General features: G+C 37.1%; 3 protein-coding genes across 8 annotated transcripts; 1 reads left to right on the forward strand and 2 right to left on the reverse strand.

Moving 5' to 3' along the window:
- Window positions 1–39: 39 nt before the first annotated feature.
- Window positions 40–16553, reverse strand: LOC121736965 ((Lyso)-N-acylphosphatidylethanolamine lipase). 6 transcript variants are annotated; one of them, XM_042128451.1, is made up of 10 exons: window positions 16336–16553; window positions 15583–15618; window positions 15222–15269; window positions 13700–13776; window positions 5736–5942; window positions 4306–4480; window positions 3739–3814; window positions 2128–2327; window positions 1409–1598; window positions 40–453 (listed from the first exon to the last, which is right to left on the reverse strand). In XM_042128451.1, the coding sequence occupies exons 2-10, from the start codon at window positions 15594–15596 to the stop codon at window positions 181–183; spliced, it is 1260 nt and encodes a 419-aa protein (XP_041984385.1). In that variant the 5' UTR covers window positions 15597–15618; window positions 16336–16553; the 3' UTR covers window positions 40–180. The 6 variants fall into 6 exon arrangements, with proteins under 6 accessions (XP_041984385.1, XP_041984382.1, XP_041984384.1 ...); XM_042128448.1 differs by lacking the exon at window positions 15583–15618 and adding an exon at window positions 16163–16262; XM_042128450.1 differs by lacking the exon at window positions 15583–15618.
- A 587-nt stretch (window positions 16554–17140) lies between these two features.
- LOC121737257 (Bardet-Biedl syndrome 2 protein-like) lies at window positions 17141–25103 on the forward strand. Its single transcript, XM_042128878.1, has 11 exons — window positions 17141–17269; window positions 17366–17543; window positions 17624–17850; window positions 18771–18953; window positions 19724–19925; window positions 20193–20431; window positions 21230–21415; window positions 21723–22097; window positions 23841–24004; window positions 24092–24240; window positions 24993–25103. Exons 1-11 carry the CDS (start codon window positions 17141–17143, stop codon window positions 25091–25093), a joined length of 2133 nt encoding a protein of 710 aa, XP_041984812.1. The 3' UTR covers window positions 25094–25103.
- Window positions 22416–23566, reverse strand: LOC121737258 (SUMO-activating enzyme subunit 1). The gene has a single exon (XM_042128879.1). It carries the CDS (start codon window positions 23487–23489, stop codon window positions 22470–22472), a length of 1020 nt encoding a protein of 339 aa, XP_041984813.1. The 5' UTR covers window positions 23490–23566; the 3' UTR covers window positions 22416–22469.
- Window positions 25104–25148: the final 45 nt, after the last annotated feature.

Consider the following 25148-nt stretch of genomic DNA (forward strand, 5'->3'; position numbering starts at 1 on the left):
GTATTAATCTTGTCTGTTTTTAAAAATCAAAAGAATTGCTTCATTTGCGTACCTGCTAAGCATTTATTCTATTGGATCTTATAACAATTCTAGGATCGTACCTGTAAGGAAACGCCCCTTATTCTTCGTTTATTCATTGGGCCTTTAAAGCTTGCTCTTCTGGAATAAACTAAACAGCTATCACGACGCAACCGGATCAGGTTTTGTCGTGGAGTCAGATTTGGATGTGGGGGAATCCGGGGCGGTACCAGCCTGTGAGGAGGCGGAGTCAGCCGCGCTCTTTAAAGAGGCGGAGTCTGTGCTCTTTGAGGTGGAGTCAACTTGTGAGGGGGTGGAGTTATCTCTCTTGGCGGCGGGGGTAGCGGCGTCTGCTCGCTCGCACGCCTCATTCACGAGCTTGTTGAATGTTTCCGGTTTGTCCAGGTACACGTGATGTCCCGCGCCGTTTATTAACTGAAAATAAGGGGTTAAGTATCACTCGTTGGTATTCGTGGGCTACTAACCCATGTTAGTCGCGTTTGCAACGCGCTACTGTAGCGATGTGACGACAGCGAGGAGAAAACGGAGGGAGCGGGTTGTCAGGTATTTGTGTGGCGCTACTGAATCGCGTTTTTATTGTGACTAAGGGACAATTTATAATAGCGCAGAGTCGAAGCGCAGCGAAGCGCGTCGAAGCGTGAAATTCGCAACAAGTCGAACGAATGCGCGCGGATTCGCCAGAGTGCCTACAGTGATGACGCGTAGATTCGCTTGTATGCGCTTGGACGCGCGAGAATGCGCGCGCACCAAAAAGCGGTGGTCAAGCGAATTCGCGAAAGTGCGCGCGGATGCGCGCGCCTTTTTAAATTCTCAGAAGTAATATGTGCGTTAACGCTTTGAAGTTAAGGTTGAATTTGTTGTTCAGTTTTAATAATTCGCTTCGATGCGCTTCGACTCTGCGCTAGTATAAATTGACCCTAAAAGATATCGCATATTTATCAGCACGCACGCGCCGCATTTTAGAATTTGTTGTATGAAATGGTATGAAACCTTACACATTTGTCCGCACCGTACGCGTCGCATTTCGTGTACTATTCGGTGTGTTCGGCGCGTACGGTGCTGTACAAATGTTCGATCAGCTTTGATGAGCGCCCCGTGAGCTAGGACACACAGCTAGCGAGCACTTCGCGACTGTTTCGTAGCAAACGCGCGATAGCTACTACATCGCTACAAAAAGTCGGCGTGTGCTAGGGCCCTTAGGGCTGGGACACCAAAACACGATACGACGTCGTGTCGTGGGAATCTACGACGAGCATCGTAAAAAACTACGACACGACGTCGTGTCGTACCACGACGCGGCGTCGTTTCATGATGCGACGTCCCGTCGTGGGAATTTAACTCCCAGCCCTTACAGTTTGAGTTATCGTACCTGATCCGACGTGTATGACTCCCCGGGTCTCACAGCAGCGATCTGTCCGGCCGTGTCGTTGTTAAGCCAGGAGCGAGCGCCGCGCAGCACGGTGACGGGCAGACGCGCGGGCAGCTCTTTCGCGCGGGACGACATCGGTATCCGCGCCCAACCGAAACCCGTCATGAGAGAGTGGAATGCGCTCTCGCCGCTGTGGATGATAAATTAATTGCCTTAGATAGAGAAAAGTGGAAAGCCTTGGGGGAGGCCTTTGCCCAGCAGTGGGACTGTATTAAAAAAATAATTAAGAAATTAAAAAAATACGTGTGGCACTTGGAGAATGCCGCGGTAAAGGTATTACATAGCGTTTTTTATCAACTTGTGCAATTATAATTTGCGTACGTCTAGTCGCAAGCACGCAAACACGCCGGTCGGAGTGGTAGTGTTAGATATTTTTCGTTACGGAATTTCTTCATTCGGTCGCCGCGCTTGAAGTCCGTGATAAAAGCTATGCAATATCTTGACAGAAGGGAGACGTTACATAAGTTTGATTTGACTGCTGTGTGTTTTCAGTCCGTGGTATCATAGCATAGAAACGAGTGAACCGATTTAGATCTATTTTTTTAAATTCTGATCAACAGTATTTTTAGCAATATTTCATCATTATCAGCCTGGTCACATTTTTTATAATGAGTTTAAGTCATGACTTGATATGACTTGTGACTTTTTTTATAACCAACCTAGGTGTCTGCGAGTTGCACTGGTATATATACTCCGGTATGACGTCGTCCGCTTCCGGCACGTATGTCCGGTATTTCCGGGGGATGTCGGGCCGGGTGACGCCCACCAGCCAGCGGCCCGCCGGCCCGGCAGCGCGGACCGCGAACAACGGGTTGAATGGACGCATCATTGTGGCTATACCGCGCACATACCACGGCACCTGGTGAACAAATGAAGACGTAAGTGGGAAAAGTGGGTAACTAACATATAAAAAAAAATTGATGTTTTCTTTTTTTTTGCATAAGTGGAGGCTTTATGACCGAATACAAAAAAAATCTTGCCTACAATTTGTATACGATTTTTCTTCCAATTAGGAAAGATAACTTTTTTGCTTTTCGTTTTTGTTTAGGAACGTCATATAAATACTTACGGTCTTATTAATAAAAATGGCCTACATCCAGCATAATCCGTCCTTACACTCGGAGTTGTTAATCCAGGAGTACGGCCGACTTAGCTCTGGTAATAATTTTTTATTTATAAACGTGGAGTAAACTTGGAGTAACAATACATTCCTTACATCGGGATTAAGGAGTGCATTATGGCAACTCTTCCAATTTAAAAGTAAATAGTGTCACTGAGGGAATAAACTAACGTCAGAAATTACATTTATGACACTGACAGTCAACATACTTTGCCTGTTATTATTTCAAAATTCAAAATATGTGCGGGTTTTGCTGTGGTGCATGCCGTGCATGTGGTGCTAGGGTGTTTACTGTTTTGTTCTTTGGTTTTGTTAGTACTGTTATTTTGTGCAAGTTTGTAACGTTACTTCTTTGAAGTTTTGTACTTTGAATCTGTGTTGAAAACAAATAAAATATATAAATTATCGAATACAATGAGCAAACAAACAACGTATTCGTTCCAGTAATTGGGATAAACTTTTTTTTGTTCGTTGATTCAACGATATTAAAATACGCTCATTGTATTTGATAATTTATAATAATAAATATTATTATATTTATTTGATAATTTACAATAATAAATATTATCATATTTTAAATAAAATATAATAAGTAATATTAATTTATTATTGTAAATTATCAAATACAATGAGCGAACAAACAAAACGTATTCGTTCCAGTAATTGGGATGAAGATGAAAAAGTAAGTTTTTACGAACGTTAGACATCTGGTACCTATAAAATGTTGGGTCGTGTTATTTTTTGTTCCAATGTCTTTTTTCAAATGCCAAAATACACCTTTGTTCTATACTTAATCTCTCCTTAAACTAGGTAGCGTGAAGGACTAACTTTTATTCCGAGAGTAGATTCGGATTAGTTTACTCCTTCCTTACTCCATGTTTATTAATACTGAATTTTATTACTCTTACCTTAAGCCTAGGAGTAAAGTTATTCTTGCTCTAGTCTGTGTTTATTAATAAGGCTGTTATTGTTTTATGATGGTAAAGTTATCTCGGAAATTGTTTCCTCACAAAGTAAAGGAACTCGTTTACTTATGTGAAAACCAAAATTGGTAACAAATTCTTTAAGGAACTACCATATTGTTGACATGTTGTTTCAACACTGTAGAGGTGTAACATAATTAACAACAACACGAGTACTAAGTATGTACCTCTTTGAACTTCCCGGGCATGGACTCCGGCTTCTCCGCGAAGCCCCACGGGTCAGCCAGGATCAGGTGACGGACTCTGGAATTGACAGACAATTTATATTAATACCTCGATCGTGGGTATCGCAGACACAATAGATTTTCAATTGTTATGCGGCAGCCGGGTGCCACTTTGGGATTGATGGGTTAAAACCAACTCTGGATCTTAATTCTACAAAATCTTGCAATATTAGTAGATTCGTTTGTTGTTCAATTCAGTCAAAATTAAATGATTTAAATTTAACAAACGGCAATTATTACTCATGAAATGTCGTACCAAAGTTAAAAGCGTGTTATAACTACTTGACACCTTTTCCTCTGCTTGTCTTTGTCCCCAATCCCCATAATGGAAACTTAATACGGTGTAAAAAGTCCGTACAAGCCGCGGTATTACATTGCAACTAGCCGTTTTAAAAAACGGAGTAGTTTTTATTCATCGAGTAGACAGCGCCATCTGGCGTCCCCCCCAAGGACGACTAAGACGCCGTAGCCCCTATGCCGCGGCCTATATATAAATCCAGGGCTACCTACCTCTCAGGGTATTTAATGGCGTATGCTGTCGCGATGTAGCCCCCCAGGCTGTGTCCCAGCAGCACCAGCTCCTGCAGCTTGAGCTCGCGCCGCCACTCCTCGATAGACTCCACCCACTGGGCGGTCACCTTCTCCGGAGTGGAGGCAAACTTAGGTCGGGAACTGCGACCGAAACCTGGAACGAACGTTGCATTACTACATTGTAGGTTCCTGATAGAAATTTCATTGTTAGGGTTCCATACCCAAAGGGTAAAAACGGGACCCTATTACTAAGACTTCGATGTCTGTCCGTCTGTCTGTCTGTCTGTGTGTCTCCAGGCTGTAACTCAAGAACCGCTATAGCTAGACTTCTGAAATTTTCACAGATTGTGTATATCTGTTGCCGCTATAAACAACAAAATATACTAAAACATAACCCTCCTGGCAGTCGGGTAAAAACAAAATAAATGTAATATTTAAGGGGGGCTCCCATACAACAAACGTGATTTTTTGCAATTTTTTGCTCGATATCAATAACGGCAATACATAATCTCTTGAAATATTCACTAAATTTTTTATTTGTAATTTAATAATTTATAATCAGATACAAAAACACAATTTTCAGCCTATTTTTGCTCTATTGTGGTACGGAACCCTTCGTGCGCGAGCCGAACTCGCACTTGGGCGATTTTTAAGTTTTAACTAAGTATCTAATTTTAACAAAGTACACAACCGGTTTTGATAAAAATTATCATCTCACGAGTTTTTATAGCAGTATTACATTAATATTACTTTTGAATTTCATAAAAACATGATTTCCATTTATATAAACAAAATTATGTCTTTGGTTTGTGTGAAATCTGCAGGTTATATTAAATGCTTCATGGTGGGATGATGTTGATGATTATTACACCTTATTTCGTCAAAAATTCCTATTAATTAGTAAATAAGGTGAAAATAGCTGGAATATTGTGTTTCATTAATTATTGTGGTAAACACTACAGTCTCAAAGGTGGTATCTACATGAAAGGAAAAATAATGAAAACATCTTATGTATTTCAATATTCTAAAATATTTAAATCACTAAGTATCATAATAATATTATTATTTAATTTCTTGATACTTCTACAATATTATAGAATATACATAGAAAATAAATTATTATCCAACATTATTATGTAAATAATGAACTAGCTAATGAGAGGAATTTACATGGTATTATAATAACTAATAAGTTATAACTTATAGCCAACACATTATTATTAATGTGCGAACGTGTACACTGAGCGACTATCTGTTGATCCAGCAGCACTTACTGCAAGTCGACGACATATACAGGCAACACATGGCAGTCCAGCAGCAACGGGAAAGGAGCTACTGCTGATCTAGCGGACCCCAAGCGGTCAAATGACCCTCAAGCGGTCATCTGACCCAGCGGTCAAATGACTTACCTAGCAGATCAATGGCGTACACAGGTCTCGCAGCGGCCAGAGCGTCCAGGTTGGGACACCACAGCGCCACCCCAGCCGCCATGCCGTGCAGCATCAGCAGGGGGGTTTTTGGGGAGTTCTCGTTGAGGGATATCGTCCATAGCTTGTCGCTCTGACCGACCACCGAGCCGATATCCACGTAGAAACGGTTGTACGCTGTTTTTACACCTGAAAGAACAGCTTGTGTGATCAAGATTCAAGGTAGTATAAATGGCGCACAACTTTAAAGCTTCCGTCTCAAAACCAGCGGGCAGCGGGGCGGGGACGGCGCGGCGCGTGACATTGTAAAGATATCTCGAAAACCGAGAGGCGCGGCGCGCGGTGTATTAGACGGTTTATCCATATAAATCTTTACATTATCACGCGCCGCTGTCGCCCCGCTGCCCGCTGGTTTCGAGACTGAAGCCTAAGATCGCTAATCGCTCTGTGAATCTGAAGGAGGCAATAGAAACACGTGTACAATCTCTATTTTAGTTACTACCTTCTGAAGAAAAATTAAACAGTATGAAGAAAAATTAAAAATTAAACAGTAACAGTATGTCAACAATAAAATCAAGGCATTGATGACAAAAGATTTTATCTAAAACGTTGTTGATAAGAACCTGCCCCACTAATATTATCTCATTAATCAGGTTTATCTTTATAATTCCTGAAATTTGGGCGCTCGATGTAAAATCTAGTTGCTAACTAAAATATGTAAATAAGTAAATAAATAAATATGTACATTAAGAGATGACGCCTGCAAATCCATTGCGCAAAAAATCGTTTATCGCTCGTGAACCGTACATTTTTACGGGATAAAAGTACCCTATGTTCTTTACTGAAACTGAAAGTATCTCCTGAGTCCTGGATACCAAATTTCAGTAAAATCGGTTCACCGGTTTGGGCGTGAAAAGGTAACAAACAAACGAAGTTTCGCATTTATAATAGGAAGTATATGGATATAAAAACGACAGATGGTGACGGTTTAAGTATGCACATTCTTGGTACAGTGACTCGTACTTACAACAGCATTATAACTATATGAATAAGGTTGAATTTGATATATCAGATTTGCACGCGACCGTACCTAAATCTAATTTATAATCACAGTATAATGAGGATGTCCGCGTCATAATTTATTACACTACAAGGGGTAATTTAATAGATTCGTTCTTGACTCTTGAAACATTTTAACATGACGTAGTATGTGATATTATGAAGCATTTTAAAAACTGATTTTTAAAGTTGTATCTAAGTATGTAACTGTCACATTCAGACACTAATTAATTACTTAACTGTAATTAAATCAAACTATAAACTTGAACGTAAAACATTTGAAAAATGAACTGAAATAACATTTCACTTCTTTTGACCTAAACGAATCTCAGCATTTTATATAATATTATTATGTACCAATTATTCTAATGTCAAGTTTTGGTTAAAAATAACGAAATACAATGGCACATTAATTTTAGTTTCAATTCGTTTTGAAAATTAGTTTGTGTTATTTTAAATCAATGCCTTTGTGAGGCCGTTTTGATAACATCAAAAAGTTTTGATAACGTCATGTATGATTTATGAAAATAAATGAATACTTCAATTTAAAAAAAAAATATTTTTCAAATCAAAATTGAAACCATTAAAAAAATTGCTCATTAATGAGCAATTTTTTTGACTCCTGAGTCAGAAGTCCAAAATAATATTTTATCACTTTAAAAAATATATCCATACTTATATTTATAAATAATAAACTCAAAGGTGACTGACTGACATGGTGATCTATCAACGCACAGCCAAAACCACTGGACGGATCGGGCTGAAATTTGGCATGCAGGTAGATATTATGACGTAGGCATCCGCTAGGATAGGAAAGGATTTTGATCAATTCTACCCCCAAGGGGTCAGAATAGGGGATGAAAGTTTGTATATAATAATACTTGCTAACGCGAACGAAGCCGCGGGCAAAAGCTCGTACATAATATAACAAAGCGGACTCTGCCTAGTTTCTATTCTTATGCTACTTATACTATTGTCATGTACTGTAATATTGCTAACATCAGCACTTTGCTCAAAATGTATTTTAAATATTGTATTTATTACTATCAAACTCCAAATTTTACACACATATTATACTCTACAATCCTACACGATAACACCACAACTAAAATTTCAGTGTAAAGTTGTTAATCATGTCAATCTTATGTTAATTATTGCTAAAAACCTGATAACAGTTTTTTATAGAAGTATTAAAATAAAAATAATTATAATCAAAATGAAACATAATATGAGAAACATGCACGCACTTTTTACTATTATCACGTCATTTGGGAACTTCTTAAACTCTAAAAATCCAGATAATGGGTGAACGACTACGTAATCTTAACGACATCGACAATCTAAATATTGCACGTAATATTGAATGTAATTGTGACGAATTGCATAACTACTTGACTGTTAGCACACATGATATTACTGTAGTCACTCAGAATATTCGTTCCATCTATTGTAATCTGGACAGTTTTCTTCTAACTCTATCATCTCTGTCATTTTCCCCCGATATTCTGGTACTTACTGAATGCAGGTTAAACTCAAATTAATTCCCCAACTTGATAATTACAACTCTTTTTCAACCACTCATCATATAAACCAAAACGACGGTGTCGTGGTATATATAAAAAAATCTATATCAGCTATGGTAAAAGAAATCAAACTATACCAAGCATCGTGCCTTCAGATTGATGTTTTTAACATTGTCATATTTTGCATCTACCGATCGCCATCCAATAGTAACACAGATAACTTTGTTAATGTGCTATGTTCCCACATAGACTCTCTTAATTTAAATAAGGATATTATAATAACGGGGGACATAAATATAAATATTTCATCAACTCAAACTGCACAAACTCAGGATCATAAAAATAAATCCTACTATCTAAATTCTCTTTCTGCGTATGGTATACTTGCAGGACATACTATACCTACTAGAGGAAAAAGCAGCTTAGATCACTTTATGCTGAAAATAAATAAGAATAAAACCACAGCACATATTGCTATTTTACAAACCTCGGTTACTGACCATTATACCACTCTTCTCTGTCTTGAAAAACTAAAGCCAAAATTGAACACTATTAGAATAAGAAGCAAGGTCAACTTTGAGAATGCATTAAACAGTCTGAAACAAAAAAATCTCACCCAATTATTAACCTATACTGATCCTAACTTAATGACTAATCATCTTATATCTATATTAATGGATACATTAAAAGATAATACAGAAACTGTTAAGATCCCTAAATCTAAAATTACTTTAAAACCTTGGGTCACCCCCGGTATCCTAAGGTGTATAAAACACAGAAATAAATTACAGTTACAACTAAAAAAGAACGAACACAATGAAATATTAAAAATTACTTATATACGCTATAGAAATCACTGTAATAATTTAATAAAAAAGCGAAAGCGCCAATATGAAAGTGAATTACTAACTAAGAATATTAATAACAATAAAATCTTATGGAAGAATATAAAAAATATTACATATAGTAGCAAAAAATCTGATTCTGATAATAATGAATTAATTAATATTAAAAATAATCCCACTGAATCTATAAACTTTATCAACAATTATTTTTCAAATTTTGGTAAAGAACTAGCTCAAAATATACAGTGTAACCCCTCTCTAAATAATATTAATACTTATCATAACACTACGACATCAATTATAAACTCTTTTGCCCTACTGGAAGCTGATGTAAGCGAAGTTAAAACAATCATAAATAATTTAAAATCTGATAGCGCATCAGGTTGGGATAACATTCCGATAAATTTTCTAAAACTGGCCAAAAACGAATTAGCTCCAATTCTTACTCATCTTGCAAATATCTGCTTCCAGAGTGGTGTATTCCCGGATCTCCTAAAGAGATCCATAATCACCCCAGTGTTTAAAAGTGGGGACAGATCTGACGTTGGCAATTACAGACCAATATCTGTCCTGCCAGCTATCTCTAAAATACTAGAGAGACTACTTAATGCTAGACTTCTAAATTTTCTAAATAAATATAATTTGATTTCCTCCTCACAATTTGGATTTATGCGCGGTCGATCAACAGAGGATGCAGTGTTGTCACTTAGCCAAACAGTAGCAGAACAGATTGATAAGGGCCAAAAATGCATGGCAGTATTCTTAGATCTAAAAAAAGCTTTCGACACCGTGTCTATTCCTATTCTAATTCAAAAGCTAGAAAATATTGGGATCAGCTGAGGTACTGCTCTTTCCCTTTTTACATCATATTTATCTGGAAGAATGCAGAGGGTTAAAATTTGCCAGCATATCAGTGAGGACAGTAATGTCACATATGGGGTCCCTCAGGGGAGTGTGCTAGGGCCAACATTATTCCTCATCTATATAAACGACCTATGTAAATTAAATATAAAGAATGCTAATATCATAGCCTATGCTGATGATACGGCTATCGTATTTTCTGGAAAAAATTGGACCATCTTAAGACAAAATGCTGAGCATGGAATGATGAAAGTGGTCAACTGGCTATCGCATAATTTGCTGACACTGAATACAGTAAAAACTAAATATATTTGTTTTAGTGTCGTAATCGTAAACAACCCGACATTAATAATTTTACCATACACAATTGTCAAAATTTTCACAATATTACATCATCTGGTTGTAGCTGTCCGAAAATCGAAAAAGTTGACAAAATTAAATACCTAGGCGTGATAGTCGACCAACGACTATCATGGCACCCACATCTTGAGCAAATGGCCGGTAGGATTCGTAAACTAAATTGGATTTTTAAAAACCTTAGACAACTTACATATACACAGACCCAAATAGGCTTCAATCTCCGCGTAATATTCTGCAGGAGACATACATAGCCCTTGCTGAATCGGTTCTTACTTATTGCATCCCTGTCTGGGGAGGTGCCAGCAAAACCAAAATGCTAGAGTTAGAAAGGGCACAAAGGTCTCTATTAAAAATTATTTACTATAAGAAAAAAAGAACACCAACTAATGAATTATATGAAATCAGTAATGTCTTAAGTGTTAGGAAATTATATATTATATCTTTGATTTTAAAACGACACAAAACCGTGAATATAATTCCTAAAACTGAGCGTAGTAGGAGAAACATTATGGAACTACCAATTATAAAAACTGACTTTGCAATGAGACAGTTTTCAAATATATCTATTATCGTGTACAATAAAATAAACCATGCACTAAATATTAAAAATAAAGTTAGTAGAGATATAAAAACCATGATTAAGGAATACTTAAAACCATTTAATTATGAAGAAACCGAAAAATTAATAGAATATTTAAAAATATAAACTTTACACAATAATTAAAATCTTACTAAATAGATTAATAAATAATACACACACACGATCATCCACATTCCACATCCACTCATTCATAGCAACAACAATACTATATATTATTACACAAATTACACTGATGTATATAGTTGTACCAAACTCTCTATCCTATTTTTAATAAGAAATTTTACTAATATTTTATTGTATCAAATCTTCTAATCTTCTCTGAACTTTCTGAGTGTGTAACTTTTTTAATTATGTTATGTTTAAATCTTTTTCTAAACTTTCTGAGCGTGTAAGTAACTATTTTCATTATGTTATTCTTAATCTTAGTATAAATAGTAATAACTTTTGCTGGTATAAAAATGGAAGAGCGTTGTTTGCCTGATACAGGCTATTAGCCTACTAGGCGACTTCGATATCTATCTTAACTATTGTATGTGTTTTAAAGTAAATAAAGTTTTTATTATTATTATTATTTATTATTTATTATTTACAATGATAACATTAGTATGATAAGATCGTCATACAAACTTCAAAGATCAAAATACATTGCAAAATGATTAATTTTATAATAGCACTGTATGCAATCTTGTAAATAACATAATTTTTACCCGGCTCTGCGATAGTCTTAATGATAACATTAGTATGATAAGATCGTCATACAAACTTCAAAGATCAAAATACATTGCAAAATGATTCATGTTATAATAGCACTGTATGCAATCTTGTAAATAACATAATTTTTACCCGGCTCTGCGATAGTCTTATATTAACCCAAATCCATACTAATATTATAAATGCGAAAGTGTGTCTGTCTGTCAGTTATCTCTTCACGGCCAAACCGCTGAACCGATTTGGCTGAAATCTGGTATAGAGATACTTTCGAGTCCCGGGAAAGAACATAGGCTACTTTTTATCTTGAAAAAATGCGGATTGCTGGCGTCATCTAGGAAGGTAACAAACTATTTCCACAAAGATCACAGTCAAAGTACGCAAATCAGGGTCAGATTTATATTTTTTATTGTTTTAGTATAAATAGGCCTCTTTAATATTGCCGCCCTCTGTACGAACTCTGCCGCTATTCTAGGACGCTGCCGCCCCCCTAAGACGCCATAGGGCTCATTTTCATTAGTCGTTAACTCGTACGGTATACAGCATACGGGGAGTCTATGATAACGAATGGCGCATGTCTATTGGTCGTGGCATGATCTTCCGCACCCCGTATGCGGGCCCTATCGACCAGTGAAAATGCGCCAATAGGACGCTGCCGTCCATAGGCCATGGCCTAGTAATGGTAATTAATGCTATTTTCTATTGATTTCATTAACATGCTAATTTTGATGTCACAGCATGCTAAGTATTATTACTTTGCTATTTGCTAAAAACGCGGCATCGTGAATTATCGGTTCGCATCGCACCGCTCGCGTCGAGTATTATTTAGCATCGAGTGAAAAATAAGTAATAACAGTTAGCACCGCGGTGCGAAACAGCGCGGACGTGATTTTTATCATGATCGCAGATTATTTCTACGTACGATAATATTAGCAATCATATTTTTTAGCAAGTACGATTAATTTAACTATTGCTAATGGGCATTTAACAATTAATTATTATTGCTAATGCTATTTTTACCAACACTATAGTAAGGCCATACTGCCTATTCATAAATCCAGGCTGCCGCAAACGTTCTTACTAATAAAGATATTAGCAGAATGACATAGGATAAAAAATAAACGACAAAACTGATCTTTGTGTCCCGTCGGTTATCGACCGGCTGACCCAAAAGTCCTGACTGATTCATAATAATATGATTATGATAAGATACTGGCTGGTTTGATTCTTTCATAAAGAAAAAAGTATTGTGTCCGGTTTACCGACCGCGCTAAGGGATTTTACTGCACACGGCTGATAAAATACATATAAAAATGTATAATAATATAGCATGATACATCTCATTACATATTTTCATTAAAATCGTCTTGATCCACATATTATACATTATAGCTATCCTTACTAATATTATAAATGCGAAAGTGTGCCTGTATGTCTGTCTGTTAATCTGTTACTTCTTCACGTCCAACCACTGAATCGATTTTACTAAAGTTTAAAAAGAGATTTTAACACCCGGGAAAGGACATAATATTAGGATACTTTTATCCCTGGAAAATGTATGTTACCCGAGCGAAAAACGAATTTTGGCGCAACGGAATTGTGAGCGTCATTTAGTATTATTATATTAAAGCTGGCACTGTGTACATAGAGCCTAGAACGCTCACTATAGGTATCCTAAAAATGGCCGCTATTAGCATGAGGCAAGCGTTTGGGAATGGTTGGCATAGGTGCTGTCGCTTTTTACCAATGGTAATTACTAATTACTAGATGACGCCCGCAACTCCGTTGCGCCAAAACTCGTTTATCGCGCGGGAACCGTACCTACATTTTTCCGGGATAAAAAGTATCCTATGTCCTTTCCCGGGACTCAAGGTATCTACATGCCAAATTATTACCTAAATCGGTTCAGCGGTTTGGGAAGAGGTAACAGACAGACAGACAGATAGACATACTTTCGCATTTATAATATTAGTATGGATTATTACTTACATGATAGTATTTTCTGTTCAACATTCCTCAACACCATGTCGGACTGGCGGGTCCACTGAAACCAGCCCCCGGTCCAGCTACAACCAGAAAAAAAATTAAACCAAGAAAAGATAAATAAAAAAGAAATACATTGACATACAAAACTTAGGACATCACATTGCTAGGCTTGTAATATAAAACAATATTTTAGAAACTGTAAACTTTACAGTTTACGGTGTAAAGCTATTCTGTCCTAAATAACTATAGCTCCTGTATGCTGTAGCTCAGCATGCTGTTTGTATATTAACGTCACTACTAACTAGATATTGTATGTCAATGTAATTATAATTATGTTTTAAAATACATTGTACAATTAATTAAGTATGCATGAACTAACAACTATTTATATAGTGATAATTTAAGTGGTAGGTTAAATATGAAAATAAAACTTAATGATGAAAAAAAGCTAAACAAAATAATGCATCTTGTATGTTATGTTACCAAATAATAGGGCTAGTTGCCATGCACTATAAGGTCAAAATATTTGCAGTCTTTAACACTAACAGGGCTGGCTGCATTGTAAGTAAATTGTACAGATATTTTGACCATGTTGAAACAAAAACTGCCTTACGTTAACTACATTAATTAGTAATATTAGTTCATCAAAATACAAAATAAAAAAGGGTACATTATGGAAATAATTTAAATTGCATTGAAAATTGCGATTGCGATAACAATAGATAAGCTATAATTGTGTCTCGTTTTTCTACGATCGATGGGTTAATTATGAGATCCTATAAACATAACTAATGCTACTACTGTAAACAAAGTGCAAGTACTATTATACTACTCAACTTTTAAATAATTAATAATAATAATATAATAATAATAAATAAGTTTTTCAGAGAAATTGATTCCTAAGCAGATGGAGAACCTTCCTAATTAAGTTGGTTTATGTGAAGTCAATGTTAGAAGTGATCCATCAGATGGAAATTACATAAAGGTAAGACCATACAGGTGTAATGCAGCTGGAATTGCATGACGCGGCACTGTAGTAAGTAGAGTATCACATAATTTTGCTGCATTGCAGATACACCTAGACTTAATCCAACGAAATTACATTGTATAGTCAGGGAGCCCTAGAACTTTTTTTTTATTACTATCAAACTAATTTTTTGTGAGTAGCTTCATTTTGATAAGACAAACAACATTTTTATCTGCGTAAAATCTTGAAAGTGGTAGCTAACAGAGATAAAAAGGATCTCATTCTTTGATTTGATGGTCCTAAAATATGGATTGTTCTATTTGTTTTGTGTTTTGATAAAAATGTTGTGTTTGTCTTATCAAATTGAAGCTACTCACAAAAAATTAGCTTGATAGTAATCAAAAAAAATTTGTTCTAGGGCTCCCTGAGTCCTGACTAATAGGTTGCCATTTGCCTATATCAATTATTCTGATAGTTCATAGCTAAGTATAAGCAAAATAATATAGCATAATATTATGTAAACCACATTAATGTAGGTAAATAGAAGGAAAGCCTTACTTCCACAACACATTAACTATGTTCCCAGACCATGATGTGCCTACAGCACTGCAATAGAAAAGAAACAATCAAATATATAAGGATGAACAAAGGAAAAGATAGTGTTCAAAAGTGTTTCTTTTACCCTGCCTAGCTATAATAAATATTTTTAATACTAGGATAGGCTTTGGTGTATTTATTTAGTTACGTTTAAAGTTCTGTTTTATGCATGTCTAAACCAAATATTACCTACAAAAATAATGTTTTTTAACAAAATCAGTTAAACAACAAACAAAACAAGCTTTGTTATTTTATTGAAAGGTTTTTGTCATCAACAAAAATAAATAAACCATGCAACAATCACACAACACCCAAGACTTGCTTGTCAATGCCCATTGAAGAGTTAAATAGAGATTATCTGAAAAAAACATTGCATCTCTAAATTTGAAAAATTTGATGATCACAATTTTTGTAACTATTGTGAACATATTATTATTGTAATAAAATGATGTGGTATTAGGAAACAATTGTTTCATGTTCAATGTGGTAATTGAACATTTGATAGATAAAAGGTTATGAAATTGTGCCCAATTGTAAAAAAAGTAAAGGTACTAACAACCAAGTGTAAAGCTATATTTAAATTGTAAATGAATTATGAAAAAAAATATTATGATTTCTGACAAATCAGTTATATTAGCTATGATTCATTATCAGGTTTAAATTTTTGTGACTGCTCTTTGTTGAGGATTTTAATAAACCTAAGTATTATTTCTGTGTCCATCCAAAATGTTTATAACATTAATGAAATTAGAATATTAAGCATAATTATGGTAAAGGAAGGTATCAGAATTTGGGCTACAGAGAACTATGAGTAAGAAAATCATAAAAAATTGGTAATTCCCAAGCCAGCAGTTCTGTATGCAACCACAAAGCTATCGTACTGACAAATTTGTGGACAATACCTCACACAGTCACTTATGTGCTGAATCAATGGCAAAGAATAATGGATCCAGGTATAGCAGTATGAGATGAGACTCGATATCACAGTCATAACTTGAATACCTAGAAATGAAATGAAAAATGATGGTTGCGGAAAAATTGCGCAATGATTTTTTGAGAAAACCTCACGGTTTACCTGGACGTCGCAGTTGAACCTTCAATTTCACTTCCCATGGGTAATGATTAGAAATAAACGCGCTGTCCTCTCTCACTCGATTCTTTTACTTTACTTTCGAAGTATACACGGGCAGATGATATTGCAAATTCCTAATACGGAACGTCCACTTCCTAGATTTATGGAATAAATTTGTTTTTAATTTGCGATCAAAATTCAAACCTAGAAAATGATCTATCCTCAAAATATGTCAAATGCGTCTGACAAGTGACAGCTGACAGTAAGCTGTCAAATGCATGCCTTCGCCTTCCTCTTTCTTGTTCCATTTAACAATATATATAATATTGTGTATATGGGTATAGGGTAAATTATTAGTAGATTGGACAGTACCAGTCATTGGACAAAGCACAAAAACAATATATTTTATTTATGTTGCTATAAAAACTGCCTGTTTTTAAAGTAAAAGACGCCTGATTGTAAAGAGAAACAGGTAGTTTTTAAAGCAACCTTAATAAATATAGTGTTTTTGTGCTCTGTCCAATGACTAGTACTGTCCAATCACTAGTCATGTTCACCCTAGTAGTTTTTAACAAAACTTTTATTTATAAATATTTATAAATCTGATTTCATTATGTATTCTGATAAACACTAAAATTATTTTTTCTGATATAACACTGTTATAAACACAAGGAATTTTTGTTTTCTTTTGGTAGGTTACCATGGCAACGATTGTTACTAAACAACCGACCGGACCGAACCACGGACTCAGGTTTAAAAAAAAAACCAAAAACAATTTAAACTATTAAAACTTTTTTATTAAAAAAATATGCAAGTCTCTACAATACAGCCTGTGTTCAAGCTGGAGTTAAATCACAAAGTCACACCCGGCATTGCTTGTATTGCAAAATATGACGGTACCCATGCCTGCTTCACCGCATCAGCTGGATATGACAAAGTACGTAGATTTGAGTTATTTTCAATATTTTGTGCCCCCTAGCGGCAATATAAGCCTACCCTTCTACTGACCACCGTCAACTAATCTTTTTTTAAGATAATAATTCATCATCCACAAGGAGGTATAATCAGTGGTAGAGCGCAAAGATCTCAATCCCATGGAGAGGTGTCTGAGCTGAACTTGAGCCAGGCTGTGATATCGATGGCTGCTGGTCCTTTGAAACCGGATACACAGCGAGACATGCTGTTGATAGGATCTCCTACGCAAATATTGGGTACGTGAAGAAGAAGACCCCTACTGGTTACTTGCTTCTTAAGTAACTTACCTAATAATGATAATATTTATCTGTTTCAGCCTACGACGTGCACGACAACATCGATTTGTTCTTCAAAGAGGCACCAGATGGCGTTAATGTGATCATTGTGGGTAGTTTCGGCAAGCACGAGGCTCTGGCGATGGTCGGCGGCCATAGCTCGGTGCTAGCGCTGAACAGCCAGGGTGAGGAGGTGTTCTGGAACGTTATTGGTGGGAAGGTCAACGCTATGATCACGTTTGACTACGATAAAGACGGTGAGAATGAGGTACGGTCTACGGCCACGGTCGACGACATATTCCACTGTAGCACTTTGAAACTTATTGCTGAGTGATGATAGATAAGCCTGATGCTACTCTCCCTTTTTGCTAACAATGCAGAATATTATTACTACAATATTGGATTTGCCTTTGATCACATCATATCATACAAACACATCGTACAAATATCTTTAATAGGCATGATGACTTTTTTTTTTCTTATCGGTAATTGAAAGACACTTAAAAATAGAAACATCGTTGAAAGAATGACTCTGATAGCTTAAAAATTCACCAAGATATGACAATTCAAATATCTCATAAAAAAGACCTGCCCGAAACGCTCCATACAAAGTGCTACGAAAGTATGACGTCAGTCTTTCGTAGTTTGTACGCATCGGGAGACAACTTTGTTCGGCAGGTATATTAAATATTGCGTTTATGAAAGTGGTTTCATAACAAAAGTTGCTTTTAATTATTGCATAGGTTATCGAATTGTATACAAATAGGTATTAAGAAATTTAATTGAAAAAAACTCGACTTGAATATCCAACTTTAAAGGCGCATAACGAAAAAAATACAAATGCTATCAAGCTGAAATTTTGGGAATACTTATTTTTTACCGTGATTTCTTTATTTTATTAACAAAATTCACTAATCTTTGACCTTGTCATCATCCCTATTGATAATATTATATTAATACCTCTAGCTATTTGAAACACGAATAAAATGACATTTTCTAAAAATGATTCCTAGCTAGATCGATTTATTGCCCCCGAAACCCCCTATATACTAAATTTCATGAAAATCGTTGGAGCCGATTCCGAGATTCAAATTATGTATATATATACAAGAATTGCTCGTTTAAAGATATAAGATTATTGTCTTCAAAGGACACTGCAGTTTTCTTTTAAAGATGAATTTGTTTTAGTTGCTGATAGGCTGCGAGGATTCCTATATCAGGGTGCTGAAGAACAACCAGTTTATAGCGGAGATGGCGGAGACTGGGCCCGTCATCTGCCTGTCGCAGATCAGCGAGGTGCGGTTCGCGTACGGCCTAGCCAATGGAACTATTGGGATTTACGAGGAGGGGATACGATTGTGGCGTGTAAAGGTATTTTTATTTTGCTATAGATTTGTAACTATAGGCGTGGGCGTACCGAGAGGGGGAGCAGGGGGGGGGGGGGGGGGGGGGCAGCCGCCCCCCCTGGATCATGTTGACGTTCCTACTATATTATCTAGTACTTTTATCTATAAAAATTAAGAACGAATGTTTGCCAGTTGTTTGCAATACAGTATTTTTACAACTAAAAATTATAAATTTTTTATTCTTTATAAACACCTAGCTTATGAAAAATCTGATTTGCCCCCCCCCCCCCCCCCTGGCACCAGACCCCGCGTAATTTGCCCCCCCTGGCCCAGAACCTGGGTACGCCCATGACTATAGGATTTTTTTAAATGAAATAAGGGGGCAAACGAGCCGGCCTTTTAAGAGGGAATAGGGTAATAGGGGAGGGTAGGGAAGGGAAGGGAATAGTTGAGGGTAGGGGTTAGGGGATTGGGCCTCCGGTAAACTCACTCAGTCGGCGAAACACAGCGCAAGCGCTGTTTCACGCCGGTTTTCTGTGAGAACGTGGTATTTATCCGGCCGAGCCGGCCCATTCGTGCCGAAGCATGGCTCTCCCACGTAAATTGTGATCTAATTAAATCATCAAAACGGAAACATAATATCATTTGGACATTTTAAATGTTTTTTCTTTACGATAAGATCTTTAGCAGAACTATTTAATGAATGAACTACATAATATTCTAGTTAGCACGACCTAACATAGGATCAACGCCATCGGTCGACGTTTCAAAGTCACCCAAAATCTTCTCTTCCAGTCGAAGCAGAATGTGATATCGCTGCAGTGGTCTGGCGAATGCCTGGCTTGCTGCTGGGCCAACGGCCGCATCGACTGGCGAGACGCGGAGGGACGGGTGGTGAGGAGAGTCCAGATGCGCAGCGCCGCAGCCGCCATGCTGTTAGCTGATTACCGCTCGCTGGGGACACCGGATCTTGTGTGCGTCTCCGATAAGGGGGAAGGTTAGCTGAGAGATATGCTAGTACGCTAGTACGCCAACTTACTTTCTATATATCGCTACTTTACTTTCTATTGCAAGGGAATATGTTGGACTATCTCTTTTCCACCGGTTTCGACAGGAAAATTTATATTGGTGAACGAATGAAAAGGCAACAGGTACCGATCATAGCGTTGGGTCAAAGCTACCTAAGTTTTGATTGCTGTTGACTCATTGAGCTAACATCATAACATCTTAATTCTTAATAGTAAAACTTTAAACTTTCCATCAGTGCTAGGCTATCCACCAACCCAAGAATCATCGGACGCGAGCGCCAAGAAAATCCCTTCAGAAGAAGACCGGCTGGCCATCACGGAGCTACTGAACAAGAAACAGGCGCTAATGGTGGAGATGCAGCATTACGAGGCTAACGCGTCCAGCAGCCACCTCAACCTGGAGGTGGATAGACCACCCACTGCCATGCCCACCAATACCAGGCTACAAGTAGCTGTCGCCCCAGATGTAGAAGAAGTAAGTTGAGTGGGGAAGTTATGAAAGAATAGATGATATCCTTGCTAATAATATTTTAACTGTTACTAACTATGAGCAACATTCGAGATTCGACCATTGACCACCACCTATTGCCACAGTCGCGTTTTTTGCATCCTAGAAGAGAGATAGATCTTGCGTAAGAGAGAGACAAGTAGTGAAAGGTCAATATCCGAATTTCTCCATGTTCATTGACATTTTCCGAATTTAGTGCCGCAGTTTTTAATGCATTTAGTGATTTAAGACGTCTTGTAAGTTATTTTCATCGAGGAAGTTGATAATAATAATAATGATAATAATATCTATGGACGCTTCACACCACGTCAGTCTGGCCCCGTGCTAGGTACCTAAAGGACTTGTGTTATAGGTACCAGACAACGGAAATATATTTAATACTTTTATACTACTTAGATTTTTATTATATCATACACATATTTAATACACATCCAGACCCGGGAACATTGGAAACTTTTTGTTCCGTCGTCGGGATTCGAACCCGCGACCTCCGGCTTGAGCTACCAACGCGCTCACCGCTGAGCCACAGAGGTCGTTGATTCCTAAGCATTTAACGGATTAGCTCCGTGTAACGGACCTACATCATTTAGTTGGCTTATGACAATTCAATGTTAGCTGTGATGGGTTTGACTCATAGACTTATTTATATACTAGTTTATGGTTTGACTAAACGTGACCAAATTATTTAAGTCCGCCATCTGTCTAGGAATCAACTTCTCTGATAGTATGTATTTTTTTAACAGATTTTGTGTTATAAATTGACAGGGAACTCTTGAGCTAGCTATCTCAACCAACAACGAAACGATAGTCCGCGCGGCACTTGTGCTGGCTGAGGGTATATTTGAGAGCGGAGAGACCCTGGCCAGACATCCTCCACTTGAGCAGCTGAGATCCATACTGTACATACCGCTGCGGCCCCCACGTGATGTGCCAGTGGATGTTCATATCAAGGTATAAATACCTCTTATAAACATACTTGATTACTGATTTTAGATTTTTTACACACAGTTGTTACTTATACAATCACCATCATCATCATTTTGATGTATGCTACAATCTTAAAAAGTCTGTCAGTCAAACAAAAAATACATTTTCAATGAACTTCAATGCTCAAGCATCATACAAAGACAGTTAAATTGAACAAAATATCAGATGTATTAATATTTGATATTTTTATAAGTAAAACCAGAAAACTTTACTATTAAAGGGTAGGATTTATTAGTCACTTTTATGTAAGAACACAGTTTCTATTTTGCAGGCTTTAGTTGGATATGCAGACAGTGAGCAATTTCACATATTTGAGCTGACAAAACATCTCCCAAGGTTCTCCATGTACAGACTTACAGATAATGCTAAAAGGAAAATAGACAGTTACGTCACATTTAGAATTACAGAACGGGTGCAAAGAATTTGTATCTGGGTCAACAAAAACTTTCTTCTCGATGATGAGCTAGAATTGGAAAGTGAAGAAACTAAAGAGCTCCATTTGAAATTCCTCTGTCTAAGAGATAACAGCTTCCTCGGAATAGATTTTGAAGCAGATGGACAGGTTAAGATAATAACAGAGGATATTAGACTAGCTGGTGATATAATACAGAGTTTGAGTGTGTTCTTAAACCTATCAGATTTGCAGGTAAATATTATTAAAAGTTAACATTCCACAAATTATAATAAGATTCCATTTCCTTAAGGCTTAACCCACACTGGGACAGAGCCTTAAGGCTGCGTTTCCACCAGAGATGTGTTGCGAGAAATGTGTTTTTGAGAACCAATAGAATCACTTCATTGCCATGGCATCACTCAGCGCGGCGATGCTATTTAATCTTAAAAACATATTCCTCGCAGCACATCTCTGGTGGAAACATAGCCTAACTTTACTAAGCCAAAACCAAATAAAGATAAACTTAAACATTAGTGTGTAAATTATAACTTTGGCTGAAATAAAATAGTATTTTAGTGTAGAAATTAATTTATTTAGTCTTAGATATAAAACTTACATACATTGCTATTGGCCATATAATTCCACGAACCCAACACACTTGACAGGGTTGAAGAAGAACATGTTGTTGTGTGGAGGTTCTCGCTGGCTCACGGCTTTCACGACCTCCTGGCCGATGACTCCGCCGACCACAGCTGCTGCTCCAGAGACTATTCCAAACACATCTGTCAGTAGTGCATCACTGATAAATCCTTCCGGAAGTGACAATTCCTTTACAAGTTCATCTCTCATCTTCAACAACACTTCAGTGTCTGTTTTTCTGTTCGATGGATCGGGATTTCTGTTGTATTCGTCTCTGAACCTCAAAAGGATCTTCATGACGAAGTATGAGGGGTCGCCGCGGCGTAATCTCGATCGTAGCTCGGGTTTCGACCAGTCAGCTGACAGGGCGTTCTGCAGAGGAACGTATATAGCACGGCGCTTTACCGTAATAGAAACGGTCTCTCGTGCATTCTTCTCATTGTCATCTGGCCCACGTTTTACTGCTTTGTGTTGCACAATCTCCTCGGAGTACTCATGGTCGACCAGATCCGCGAACATGTACCCGAACATGCCCCAAACGTCTCCGCAGAGGAACTTCTTGTTGTTGTCCCGGCAGATGTTGTTTATGCGCTCCAACTGTTCCTGCTTCAAGCCTGTCGCACACACGATGTCGAAGGCGGAAAAGTAATTGTCGGGCAGGTCATCGACTGCCTTCGTCTCAGCGCTCACTTCGACCATAGGGTTTAAAGCTCTAGCGCGTTGTAACGACGCTTCCGCCCTGTTCTCGCCGACTTTGTCGGGCGGAGCCAGAAATTGAGAATACAAGTCGATCTCGCTCAGCTTCTCAATATCCAATAAACACACGCTTTTCACACCCGATAGAATGATGTTCTTTGCAATTTCAGCTCCGAGGCCGGTCAGGCCGATGATTAAAACTTTTGAGGCGCGTAACCTCTTTTGAGATTCCAATCCCCAAAGTCGAATTTGACGATCGTATTGTTCGGCTTCGGCTTCCGAGAGCTCAACTTCATTGTGTCCAACCATTTTTTATAGTTATTATTAAGTTTTTAACAAAATTTTTGATTTCAACCACAAAATTGCAAGCGGCTTGCGGCGTTTATTTTGACAAGTGACAGATCGATGACAATTGACATCATAAACTGACAGTTACTTTTTTTAATGGCATGAACTTAATGCTCATGACAAACGAGTAAACGGTTATTTATACCTATGTAGCTTTGTTGTTATCAACTACGAATCTCGAAACTCGAGAAATATTTCTTAATTTGAAATTGGTGTTATATTATTAATTTTATTATAATAACACTATCAACTACCACTGTGTGTCACTATCTTAAAGTAACACTATCTGTTACTAACCTTAACTCAAATCAGTCCACAGCAAAGTTTCCTGAGGTCGAAGAAAAGCTACGTTTGGAGATGGATAATGTTTCTGATATCGATGAAACTAGACACAGATTAGCTGCTGAAACTGCTGAAAAGGCGCAATTGATAACTGCGCTATTGCCAGCAGCTCAAGACGCTGCAGCATATAATTTGTGCGTAAGACTAATAATTATTTCATCTGAATGTTTTACTTATTAGGTCACTCATCATTGCCACATCTATTACTATATTTTTTCCAGAAACGAAATGCTTAACAGATACAAAGAGGTGATATTACTGAACGAGGAGCTAATAACGAGCTGTTACGTGCGTCGCTCGGCGCAGGATCAAGCGACTGACTCGCTCAAACAACTGCACACAATCCTACAGCAGGCAACTAGGTTGAGAGGTAAAATCTACTGCTGTCCGCCGTGTTCGTATTTATTCTAATTTACCAGGTTTTTTAAATATTCAACTGGAAATGTATGTATGTATTTATTTATAACAGAAGCCGTGATAAACTGTACATTATTAATAAATTTTCTTTGAAGTTCTACTGCTTTACGCGCCATTGTTTTGATTAAATGTGCATTATAGTTTGTGCGTTTTATGATGATATGCGTGACACATTATAATTGACAATAGTAGGGGCAACTCACCGAGGCGGCTATTTTTAAAAGAAGAAGAAGTTACCTAACAAAAATTAATCGATAATTTAAAAATATCGAATCACTTCGTAAAGGAATTGCAATCGAAATTATCGATTTCATACTGACATTTCAGTGGTGCATGCCGGCGATTTAAGATGGCCGCCCTTTTTTATTGATTTGATTTCGATTCAACAGAGTCAATCTCTATTGACATAAGTTCCGTTTCATGCATCTAAAATTTTTCAAATGTTTTCGTAACAGTTATTTTATACTCCTATTTCACAGTTAATATTTATAATTTTATATTAATAAGTTAGCATTTAGCAACTTTTAATTTTTATTCATTTACAATAATTATAGGAAACATTTGTTTTTGTAGATGGAATATAATTTATTACATTTTGATTTTTTTTGTTTTCTTGTAAAAAAACCCGGAGCAAGGAATATGAAAACTTTCACCCATATCATCTTAAAACGCACAAACTATAGTTAACCTTGATGGTATTTCCAGTGGGCAAGTACAGTAAGGCAGTAGTAAACGCGTGCAGAAAGGCAGTACGTGAAAACAACACAGAAGCCCTCATCAAAATAATGCAAGTCGGCGATACATAATATTTCATAAAATATACTCCTCGTTAATGACAACCTCAAAAAATATTTTATGATT

Source organism: Aricia agestis, chromosome 20 (genome assembly GCF_905147365.1).
Source record: "Aricia agestis chromosome 20, ilAriAges1.1, whole genome shotgun sequence".
Classification (NCBI taxonomy): domain Eukaryota; kingdom Metazoa; phylum Arthropoda; class Insecta; order Lepidoptera; family Lycaenidae; genus Aricia; species Aricia agestis.

What these genes read in the sequence shown, in the direction of transcription:
- LOC121736965 (XM_042128448.1), bottom strand. Translation starts at nt 16,251, where the DNA reads ATGACTGTGATATCGAGTCTCATCTCATACTGCTATACCTGGATCCAT. An exon ending in ATAGTTAATGTGTTGTGGAA is followed by an intron (nt 13,777 to 15,221) that starts GTAAGGCTTTCC and finishes TTCTGGTTGTAG; the next exon opens with CTGGACCGGGGGCTGGTTTC. An exon ending in TGAACAGAAAATACTATCAT is followed by an intron (nt 5,943 to 13,699) that starts GTAAGTAATAAT and finishes CTGTTCTTTCAG; the next exon opens with GTGTAAAAACAGCGTACAAC.
- LOC121737257 (XM_042128878.1), top strand. Translation starts at nt 17,141, where the DNA reads ATGCAAGTCTCTACAATACAGCCTGTGTTCAAGCTGGAGTTAAATCAC. An exon ending in CAGTGGATGTTCATATCAAG is followed by an intron (nt 21,416 to 21,722) that starts GTATAAATACCT and finishes TCTATTTTGCAG; the next exon opens with GCTTTAGTTGGATATGCAGA. An exon ending in GCAGGCAACTAGGTTGAGAG is followed by an intron (nt 24,241 to 24,992) that starts GTAAAATCTACT and finishes TGGTATTTCCAG; the next exon opens with TGGGCAAGTACAGTAAGGCA.
- LOC121737258 (XM_042128879.1), bottom strand. Translation starts at nt 23,489, where the DNA reads ATGGTTGGACACAATGAAGTTGAGCTCTCGGAAGCCGAAGCCGAACAA.